The 11,731-nt window shown below is 40.7% G+C and overlaps 1 protein-coding gene across 1 annotated transcript; it reads left to right on the top strand.

Moving 5' to 3' along the window:
* Positions 1-1,988: 1,988 nt before the first annotated feature.
* Positions 1,989-4,139, top strand: sox17 (SRY-box transcription factor 17). Its single transcript, XM_023408319.2, has 2 exons — positions 1,989-2,497; positions 2,874-4,139. The coding sequence occupies exons 1-2, from the start codon at positions 2,200-2,202 to the stop codon at positions 3,776-3,778; spliced, it is 1,203 nt and encodes a 400-aa protein (XP_023264087.1). The 5' UTR covers positions 1,989-2,199; the 3' UTR covers positions 3,779-4,139.
* The last annotated feature ends 7,592 nt before the right edge of the window (positions 4,140-11,731 follow it).

Raw genomic sequence — 11,731 nt, forward strand, 5'->3', positions numbered from 1 at the left:
CTTTCTCCGCTCTCTTAGGATTGGAGGGGGGGGGAACCCTATCAGGTCATCGGCGGTAAAATAGACGATGACAGCATTATTGTCCAGATCCTGTCCCATGCAGCGCTCGGTTAGACCTCCATCCAAAACACCCTCCCACCAACCCCTAGAGGGTCACCCGGCGTGCTCTGGAGTCCCCACTCGTGTCTGCACGGGGGGCACGAAAAGGTTGCATAAGCATCTCTCATATTTCTGTCAGCCGCTTTTGACGGGGTCAGAAGGACCGTAGACCACAACAAGATGGGAACGGTCCCAGAAAAGACGGAGCTGACAGGCTGAGGTCTGCTGGCTCTGATAAGAACCCCTGCAGCCTGCGGGGTGATGTTTGGATTTCTGACCACAAACAGGGGCTTCATTCTGTGCTACATAAACACAGCGAGTCTGGATATTTGAGGTGCAACAGGTTGCTTTAACCTTTTACCTCGTATCACCGTGCAGGTCGGGCACAGCTGCTCCAAAAACAAGGAAACACATTCTCACACATTTCTGTTGCTCACACGTGTCCGTCATAAGAGTTAATAGAGCAGTTTAAACCTAAGGCTGATGTCATCTACACATATTCAATGAAGTATGAATGCTGCTAAGTGAAGCAGTCCAAAAGTTTCACCTCAGGTTCAGTGTGAACCTGCGAGTTCTCAAGTCTCTGGGAGGGATTAAAAATATATTCTTTCTACAGTGAACTAGTTTTGTTTAAGCTTTTTAAACTCAGACAAAAGATTATAAAGTAAACAATGAACTGAATGAGCATCTAATGAGGTAAAATGATTTGATTGAGACACAATAATTAAGATATTTAAGGCTACATGTACCTTAAAGCTATGTTTCAGTTGTTGAAAGAAGCATAATAGCTGGGAATCAAACCCTGAGCACATTAAAATAATAAATAACTTTGCAATTGTTTAAAAAAGTAGTTTAGGCTCAGCATTATTCCCATTATGGCCCTATTATATCAGCAGAATATAAATAGGAAAAGATATTTGGGCTTTATTGTTCTGTTAATGTGATAAGAAAATTGCATTTAGTATTTAACGCCCTCCATTTAATCAATCAGGTTCATTAACATCCCAGACCGACGTCTACAGGGGCAGAGACAGTGTTTCCACATAAGGAGAAACTATTTTCATTTGAACGTCTCAGCCTGAGACAAAGGCGCACCAGTATCACAACATTGTTCGTGTCAGAGGCCTCATCATCATTATCATAAAAAACAAAACAAAAACTATAGGATGGTTGTTTATTTAAGCTTTCTCCACTCTTGTCGATTTCTCCCTTTAAGAAGATTCAAATCCCCAATTAACGCCTTTTGTCTCATTAGGCTTCAATCAAAGAAAAGTCTCCATCAAGGAGACGACCGTGCGTAAAAGTCGCGAATGAGGGAGCCATTGACTCCACGCGTAAAAACCTGATACTCGAGATTTTAACACAGTTAACCGCCCAATACACACACACACACACACACACACACACACACACACACACACCGGTGATTGAGTGTATTGGTGTCTGGGCATCCCTCACAGTCTAATACAGGAGTGAGAATTTAAACTGGACCAGTGCTTGGGGATGTGGCTGTCCAAATAAACGTTATTGTGGATTAGAGATAATCAGTTTCACCTCTTTGCTCTCCAGAAGCAGGGAAATTTATACACACTGCCAATGTGGAAAACGTTGCATTAAATCCTACTTATAATCTGGTCTTTATATACTCACTGAAAAACTATGTGTGTGCTCATGACTCTATATCCTTAGGCTACTATTAAGAGTTTTCCATCTATGAAATTTCACAATGTCTTTCCTCTGAGGGTCTCAGCACTCCAAACAAGGGTCGGAGGCGGGGTACTCTCAACTTTTTTACACCTTTGTCGTAGTGGGCACTCCCCCCACATGGTGATTGGCTGCCTGTGAGTTTATAGCTCACCAACCTTCACATTCAACGCTGAGTAGTCGGTACCGTTCAGTCCACGCAGCTCCTGGAAGAGACTAATGGATGCGATTCATTCTTTTTCATTCCCGCCAGAAAGCCAGAAACACTTGAGCTTGTTTTGATAAGTTTTTTTTATTATTATTTTTTTAATCTTTCCGTAGTCTTGGTTTCAGCACAGACTGTTGTCGCCTCTGTGAGCTGTCCGGTGGCTCTCCAAACCTCCCAGCTGGACAGAGATGAGCAGTCCCGATGCGGGTTACGCCAGCGACGATCAGATCCAGGCAAGGTGTGCGATGTCAGTCATGATGCCTGGAATGGGACACTGCCAGTGGGCCGACCCTCTCAGTCCTCTCGGGGACACCAAAGTGAAAAGCGAGCCGTGCGCGTCCGGCTCCGGCAGCCAGAGTCGCGGGAAGAGCGAACCGCGGATCCGACGGCCCATGAACGCGTTCATGGTCTGGGCGAAGGATGAGCGCAAGAGGCTGGCGCAGCAAAACCCCGACCTGCATAACGCCGAGCTGAGCAAAATGCTGGGTAAGTCATTTTATATTGTATTTAATCACACTTGTGTTGCTTGCTCTGTGCTCTGTGGATCTATACTGTTAATTGTAGAGTCACATTATTTTTCCCAAACTGTTTCTGAATCTTCGTGGCTTGTTTTTTTTACTTTAACGTTTCATGGATTTTATTCTCATTCTACTCAAACATCCGTAAATGGTTCATTCTCAGTGGATGATTGTTTAGGCAGCAGGTGAAAAGTTACTGTGTCTGAGTTAAGCTTCAGATGTAACCTCAAAAACCTGTCCCTGCCCCCTAAAATGGCCACATGCTATTTTTGTGTGCATCACCAGGCTGTGCACAGTATATCTGCTGACATATCATTGATGTGCACTCTCCTCTTGACCTGCAGGGAAATCGTGGAAAGCCCTTCCTGTCACAGAAAAGCAACCCTTTGTGGAGGAGGCCGAGCGGCTGCGGGTTCAGCACATGCAGGATCACCCCAACTACAAGTACAGGCCCCGGCGGCGGAAGCAGGTGAAGAGGATTAAGAGGCTGGACTCTGGCTTTCTGGTTCACGGCGTGTCCGATCACCAGGCCCAGTCCATGTCGGGAGAGGGCAGAATGTGTGTGGAGAGCCTGGGCCTGGGCTACCACGAGCACGGCTTCCAGCTTCCTCCACAGCCGCTCAGTCACTACAGGGATGCTCAGGCTCTTGGGGGCCCCTCTTATGAAACCTACAGCCTCCCCACACCTGACACCTCTCCTCTGGACGCTGTAGAGTCAGACTCCATGTTCTTCCCTCCACACTCACAAGAGGACTGCCACATGATACCTGCATACGCTTACCACTCCCAGGCGGCAGAGTACCAGCCCCAGGACCCTCTCTCCAACCACCACGGCAACTCCATCCTGCACCGACACGCCGCCTCAGCTCCAGAGCAGCCCCCTCAGCCTGCCAACCTGCCCCCTTCCTACATGGGATGCCCCAATCCTCTGGCCATGTATTACACCCAGCACTGCAGTCCCAGCCACACTAAACGGCATCCCGGAGGGGCAGGACAGCTCTCCCCACCTCCTGACTCTCACCCTCACTCTGCAGACGGCGTGGAGCAGATGCATCACTCTGAGCTGCTGGCCGAGGTGGACCGCAGCGAGTTCGAGCAGTATTTGAGTTCCTCTTCAGCGCGTGCGGACATGACGGGCTTGCCCTACGGGCCACACGAGGCTGGCATGCAAGGACCTGAAAGCCTCATATCATCGGTGCTGTCAGACGCCAGCACAGCTGTGTATTACTGTAGCTACAACAACTCCTAACCTCCTGCCTGGCCTGTTACCCTGCTGCAAGGACACATGATCTGACCTCAAATCTCTGTAGCTAAATTTGAACAAAAATGTTTTTTTGTTTTTTTTTTATTATTACTGCTGACAGAGAGAGCCCATGAGATTATAACATGCAGCTTTGTAGAAGACATTGTACTGTATCTGTGTAAGAACAGTTTATAAAGCCATAGGATATTTTAACACTGAACACTGGTTTGAATTTCCGCTCTTGCAGGGATATGGATTCATTTTGTGATAATAAATATTGTACAGTCACTATTTTAAAGTCTATGTATATACTGAATGTGTTTTTATACTTTTTGCACTTTTGAGAAATAAATTTTTTGCAAATAGACTCGTCCTCTCTTGTATTTATTGTTTATATTATTTTAACTTCCTGACAACATTAAATGAAACTTATAGGACATCTGAGGCATTAACTTTATTTTAGGGTGTGTTTTATTTTGTAAATCATACTACTGACTTTTCAGTGCTTTAATGATAAAAAATAAAAATGAGAATGTTGGAGCACAAATTAACTTTCCGGACATTTTTCCACGTGGCACAACATTAACCCTTCATTCAGCGCTGGCTCTGTGTTATGTGGCTCCGTGTCTGTTTGTGTTTCCCACTTCCACATGGAGCACCGGTTGCTCACCTGGAAGCCGGGCGGTGGAGGTGTCGTGACCCGGCTTCCTGGCCCAGACAGAGTGGAGGTAATCTCCGTCTCTGCGTTACATACGGCGCCTTGTTTTCGCAGCATGGGGCTGCAGTTTATGCTCTGGACATCCTGTCTGTAAACGATTTAGCCTCTTGTCATTAACAGTAGGGCCTATTAGAATTCATTATGCTCACTATACCTCTGTTAAACACTTTATTTTGTGTATTTACACAGCTGAACATGAGGTGTGCTTCGGCCATGCATAATAACACAGCAATGACATCAGCTTTTATTTCTGTGGGTATACTGAATGGCTATGATATATTTATCCAGTAATACCGGACGGTCTGTTGCTCTGTCATGAATCAAACTTATCAGGTAAAAATCTTGAAGAGATCAAACCAAAACCTTGAGGATAATTCACGGTATTTATAGCTGGAAAAGAGTCCATTTTATAAATAGAGATTTTCCTTGTTTTAAAAGGAAGAGGTTCTTCTCTGAGGGGTCAATCACCCTGACCTCATGATCCATTTTTAGCACTTCAGAGGAAACATGTTCCAGAGGTGTATATATTTATGCGCTTTGTTCATGCTGAATGTTTTGAAATATTCTCTTATGCAGAGACGTAGAGGTTGGACCTCGAGGTAAATATTTCTGGTTCTTCCCACGGTTGAAATAAAGATTTCAGTCCTTACTGAAGTAAAAAAAAAAAAATAAGAAAATAAGAAATTGAATTACATTTCTCCAAACAAGTATGTCTGATGTGTCGTCGTCGGCTTACTTCCCTGTCACCCAGACTGACTAATTGTCCTTCAGGCGGTGCAGGAGAATCCACTGTAATTGGTGTGAATGTGTTTAAATTCGGTCTGCACCTGAGTGGCAGGTTTAACCTCCCTGTTGTTAAAGCTAATGGGTGCATAACAAGAGGCTCAGGCCCAAGATCCCCGAGGCATCAGCAGGGTGGGTGGGGGTCACCTGTGCAGACTAGGGAGAGGCAGACACCCCCCCCCCCCCCCTCCTCCCCCATGTAAGCCATGATTATTATCTCCACACGCTAATTGATCTGGGCTAATTGATGAGGAAAAGCTCACTGAGTGGATTTGGCATTTTAAAGTTTATCTCAGAGACACAGGAAGTTGTTGGATCAAAAAAATTAGACTTTTACTGTTGTTGGAGGAAAGTGACGATGACTATATTTTGTCTTTTTGCCGCCGGATCAAATTTGTCTTTAAATTGTTTTAAATGGAATTGAAAAAAGGAAGAAAATACACACGTAGTATTTATGTGTCATGAAATGATATGTGGCTACTTTTGTGAATTACAAATGAGAAATGGAAAGATTGAAAAATACAATCTTTATGAATAATGTAACAAAATCATATAATTTACAGTTTATTAACTCATATATGTTGCAAAGTGTACAACTGAAGATAAATATGTATATATATATATATATACATACTGTGTGTTTTTTCTTTCAGTATCATGGCCACTATCATACAGATTTCATATAGTACGATACTGTATGTTGCTAGTTTGGTCATATAGATGTTGTTTCCAATGTGTTTACAATATGATATGATATAATTATATTGTATTATATACAACAAAACAGGTCATAATCATGTCACAAAAAATACATAAAAATATAAACGTATGTTGTATGTTTATATTACAAAAAAATACAGTACAAGGAGCACATTTCCAGATGTTATAAATCAGCTCTGAAGGGGAAGAGAACATTTCTTTAATTCTTAACATCTTTGAACTTATTTATAACACGTGTTTGGATTAAGCAGCAGCACTAAGACGTTCCCAGGTAAAAGCAAGAAAATGAGTCAGAGCAGAGAGTTCACAGCTCAAAGCTCAGGAAATCAGGGCTTTCATGGTGTTCCCATTGCGGCGTTTGTGTGTGTGTGTGTGTGTGTGTGTGTGTGTGTATTTGTGTGCAGGTGTGTGAATGTGTGTGTGTGTGTTTGTGTGTGGGTGTGTTTATGTGTGCGTGTGTCCCGGGGCCTCGCTGCCAGCGGTCTGCAGAGAGCCACTCAGAGATTACAGCAGGACAGCCGGCTACATTAACACAGCAGCACTTAATCATGGCGCTGCCCTAATCTCATCTCAGGTAGCTGCCTTTCACAAACACAGCTTCATTTACCCACTAAGTCAGCTGCAATTTATTTCATTCAGCCTCCAGTAAAACAACAAGATCAGCTTTATTTGACCAAGATGCAAACACAGTGCAGTTACATGGCTTATTAGCCATTATAATGTGTAAGCTGTGGTTTAATATACTTGAGCAAACACTGAATGATCAGACGACGTGAGACGAATCCAGGTGCAAGCAATTACCTCTAATTGATTTTTCTTTCTTGCCTTTACAACATTCGGAAACACAGAGAGCAAATAGGAGAAGATGCTGAAATAATGAATCAATTAAGCCATTATTAACTGAAAGAAAATGATCTGACAGCAATTTCAATAACCCATCAATCCAAGTTTACTTCGTCATCAAAGAAAAATTCTCAACATGAACTTTCAGCTTCAGAGTTTTATAGTTTTTGCCATCTTTCATGTTTTTGACTGTTGGTCACACAAAAACAAGATTCATTGATCAACTGCAAAAAGATAAACCAGAATAATGTTTAGTTGCAGGCGTATAAGCCTTTCAGCAAAATAAGACAACAGCCAAACTCAAGCAGGAAGCCTCCTCATGCACTCTTTGCATTTATGTCAGCAACGACGACACTGCCGACTAAAACTGCAGCCGTCGTGTCAAGTTACAGTGACAACAAAACTCACATGCACATAAAACAACCTTGAAATCTGCATCTGTGAAATGTGTTTGGCTTCTTCATACATACCAGCCAGTAATGGACACACACAGACACACACACACATTAAAAAAAACAATAATCACACTGTAAACTAGTCAAGGTGAAGATTCCCTTGTCCACTTTCAGAGAGACAGAGAAGCTGCGAGGGCCCAAACTGATTAAGTCATTGATAGTAGATCGCAAATACAGCATGTGAGACAGCTGCAGGAGAGGGTGTGTTCCCTGTCTAAAGCAGGGCTGGTTGCTCATAATCCCAGGCATATGCTGTCCCTCTCAGGCCTGATCGCTTTTATGGTCTCTGCCTGTCACACCACCGTCCAGTTGTGCTGCCACTATATATAGTTTCATAGATCCAGTCAATCTCCACTCGGTGCTGTGACTCAATAGTGTGTTTTTCTTCTGATTCCAGCGCTGCCTTTTGTCACACGTTCAGTTATAAATAGTTGTCTCATGAGTTGTTATAAATCGAACAGGTACCCCCTCCCCACACACACACACACACACACACACACACACACACACACACACACACACTTTGTGCCAGGATGCCAGGTGCTATGTCAAAATTCATTCACAGGATTATTCACAAATGGTTTTTGAAGTATTTTTATTGCACAGCTGCAATGCAACATTGACATAAGGTGTAACATGATTTTTCATCTTTGCATCGGTTCACCTCTTTTGATTCTGGGGGAAAACTTTACTTCTCATAGCGAGTGGGGGACTATTTTTTTTGGCAGGAATGCATTTAGTTTTATTCTAAATATACATTAGCATGACAGTTTGTTAGTTTTATTTAGATTTATTGTTTCATGCTTCCCATGGTTTACAAACGAACTCTGCCACAGAAAGGTTCCCCTCCTAAAACACAACCAGATGAACTAATCAGAAATTAGGGACATTTTACTAGAAAAAAAAAAAGTAGCCTCGAAAGCATCATAAAATGAGCAATGAAACACAAAATGGACGTCATCATCAGTCTCATGTAAAACACATGATAAACAGCCTTTGCTCAGAGAGACTAATAAACCTGCCTGTTTCACACACGTAGAGAAGTTTGGTGTTTGGTTAAATTGTGCTCCATATAAAACCTTACACTGCAGTTGCTCTTAATGAGAATATGTATGTAATTTATACACCGTATATACAGTATATACAGTATGTCTATTGAAATACAAAGAAAGTTATAGAAAACTATTCATATCGCACCAAAAATGGTTCTGTTTAATGTAATGTTTCAGCTGGAAAATCACCAATAATTTGTTCATTTGAGTGTGTTCATTTTAATATTTTACACAGTAGACCTTTATAAGAAGTGGGGGGGGGGAGTAGATATAGTATTATGATTATATAATCTAAATTAAGGGGAACTTTAAAGATGATAAAAGGGAGTCACTGATTTATGTTTAATACAGGACTTCATTTAACAAAAGAGGACTTCATAGTTAATAAAAGTGCAAAATTAGATGATAATATGAAAAACAGCTGCAGCACAAATAAGTACAATACAACACACAGAGGCTAGGACTGATTATAAAATGGTCCTTTGGTGCCAGAGAACATTTTTCAAGCTCGCTGGCCCATTTGTTTCACAGTCAGGAATTGACTCAGGGAGCTGAATCAACTCCAGGCCTCTCCTGATCAGCTCAGCTCTCTCCGTTCTTTTGTTTGAATCCCCTCGTGGCATTCAGGACAATTTTTAGCTCGTGTCCAGGCGGGTAGTGAGTATAAGATGACTACATCAGCAGTCAGTTTCCTCTCCGCTGTGTTTTTCTTTGGGAGGCTAAAAGGTGTTGGCAGTGTACAGCCACACGTTGCACTCTTTAAGACTTGTGTCCCCTTGTTACAGGATTCCCTGTTGGCTCCAGACCTCCCTTCCTAGGAAACACAAGGAAAGTGAGCAATGCTGTTGAGGTAAAGAACAACACGCACCGTGACTAACTTAACATCATTAATGACTAACTTAACTTTATAGACATTATCATGGACAAAGGAAGAAGGAAAGTAACAGCAATTTCTCAAAATTGAAGGAAAAAGCAAAGGACATACATCCTATAAGTAGTACAATATGTGGAAAAGTGTTAGATTGTTGCTCATATAACACTTGAACATCATTGACAGTGAATGAAAACTATCAGCAAGAGTACAGAGAAGCTGAAACAGCTAGGCTAAACGTGATGAGGTGGTTGAAATAAATACCTAAAAGTAAAGGAATGGGATAATAGTTGAAGTAGTTAACTAAAGTTAAAACAGCTATTAAAAGAAACGGTAGAAATAGTTAACTATAGCATGATGGACAAATGGTGAAATAGCTAAAAGTAAACAGTTGAAATAGTTAGCTAATGGCTAACGGGTGAAATCAATAAATATAATAAATACAATAAAGTCAGTTAAACATAATAGCTATCGTAGTGGATAAATGGTAAAATAGTTGGATAATAGTTTGAAATTGCTAAAAGTAGCTAAAGGCTATGGCTTAAAGTAATGGATAAATTGTGAAATAGCATCTGAAGTCAGTGGATAAACAATTAAAATAGTTAACTAAGAGTAATGGATATATACAATATATATATATATATATATATATATATATGAGTTAAAATAGATTTAGCTGAACACAACAGATGATGAAATACATAACATTAGATAAAAGTAATGGATAAATGGCGGAAAAGCTAAATTTAATGGGTAAATAGTTCAAATAGTGGTTGAAATAGTTGTGCCAAAGAAATGGAAAATGAAGTAGAGCTAAGTAATAGATAAATAATAAAAACACCTAAAATGAATGGATAAATAGCTAGAAGTAATAAAAGGTTGAGATAAATGGCCGTGCTAAGGAAGACGTACAGGGTTGGGGGTATTTCTGAGAAACAAAATAACAATAGATGATAAATAATGAGGCATTTAATAACAGTAAAAAAAAATGTCTGAGGCTTAGATGAGTTGCAGCTCACAAGATAAATGTAGACCATTGTCTATTGGTGTTTTTTTCTTTCTTTCTGTGGATCTTTGAATCTTCCAGAGAGCACCTGTCCCCACTTCCTGGTTCCGATGACTCCTGTTTGCTCCATCCATGAAAGATTGGCTGGGAACATCCTCTATCAGAGAGGAAACCACGCTCTGTGAAATTCACACCACTCACACCATTTTGGGAATCACCGGTAGGACTTCCTAAAAAATAAAGATACATAAAAAATATAGTCTAAATAAAGGAGAGAGGGGACAGAGTGTCATGACCCAGGTCAACTGCCTTTGTTGTCTCTTTGTATTTGTGTGTGTGTGTGTGAATGAATGTGTGTCTGAATGTGTTTGTGTGTGAGCAGCTGACAGAGTTTCTTCTAATTTGCATTCAATAGAACACACGCTGTGCTTGCTGGGTTATGGTTATGGGTTTATCAAAATTAGTAGATAAACACCATTTCACCACATTTGTGGAAACTTATTTGAGTTTAAATTAAAATCGAGCTCGGTGGCTGTTTTTCCACACTTGTATCAAGAGTCTATATTGTTTGATATGGGATCATGGGAGATTTGTGAGATTAATCTATTGATATTCATTTGATATACTGTATTGTATCAGTGTAATAAAGTAAATAATACTTTCAGTGGCTCCTTCATCCTTTTTGAATATAAGAACCAAAAGTCTGACAACTTCCAAAGTCACTCATTTCTGGTTTTATGATCATATTTGAACCTAAAAATTGAACCAGAAAAGCTGTGGTCTCATATTTTTGGGAGACATGTTTAAATTCTATACAGTCAGTACAATGTCTAGACACTGTTTGGTATTTTTCTTTTTCAATAACACAATCAGTCTGAAAGCTGTCTCTTACACAGGAAGAGTATTTGTGTTCATGTTATTGGATTATGAACTTCAAACAAATATCAAACACATTTCCACTGGAATAGCAAACAGCCCACTTCCAGTTCCCCAAAAGCTGACGGTGTGTTCCTCCCTCTGCAGGTCCTGTCTCCTCTCGTCTGTCCACGTCGTCTGTCCTGTCAGGTCTGTCAGAAACCGATAACAACCTGTAACACACTCATTCTCACAGAACATGTTCAGACTTTAAAGTTACAAAAGTGAAAATCTGATTTAATGTTTTCTTGATTTGAACATTGTTGGAGTGGCTTGGTTTTCAGTTGTGCTGTCGGTTGTTGCCACCAGGGGTCAGCTGTGCACAGGACTACATGAAGCTCACTGTCAAATTAAGAGATAATCCCAGATCATTTAAGAACATTATATTATTACATACATTTGTGATTTCATCATAGGTGTAAAATATTTGCCCCTGATTATGAATATAACTGTATTATAATTGTTTAGATGTGTAATAGCAGAAATAAACCCATTATTTCTCACATGTTGGTTTATTGGTTCAAATAATTGATTATAATATGACATCACAACTGTTAAATTGCATAAAATCTGGTTAATCAATTGACAAGTTTGAT

The sequence above is a fragment of the Seriola lalandi genome, unplaced genomic scaffold, assembly GCF_002814215.2.
Source record: "Seriola lalandi dorsalis isolate HSWRI2012SDOR001 ecotype SW California unplaced genomic scaffold, Sedor1 jcf7180002054360, whole genome shotgun sequence".
Classification (NCBI taxonomy): Eukaryota; Metazoa; Chordata; class Actinopteri; order Carangiformes; family Carangidae; genus Seriola; species Seriola lalandi.

Bases quoted from the DNA above. Each gene is read 5' to 3' on its own strand.
- sox17 (XM_023408319.2), top strand. From the start codon at position 2,200: ATGAGCAGTCCCGATGCGGGTTACGCCAGCGACGATCAGATCCAGGCA. The intron at 2,498-2,873 runs GTAAGTCATTTT...CTTGACCTGCAG, and splicing joins CGAGCTGAGCAAAATGCTGG to GGAAATCGTGGAAAGCCCTT.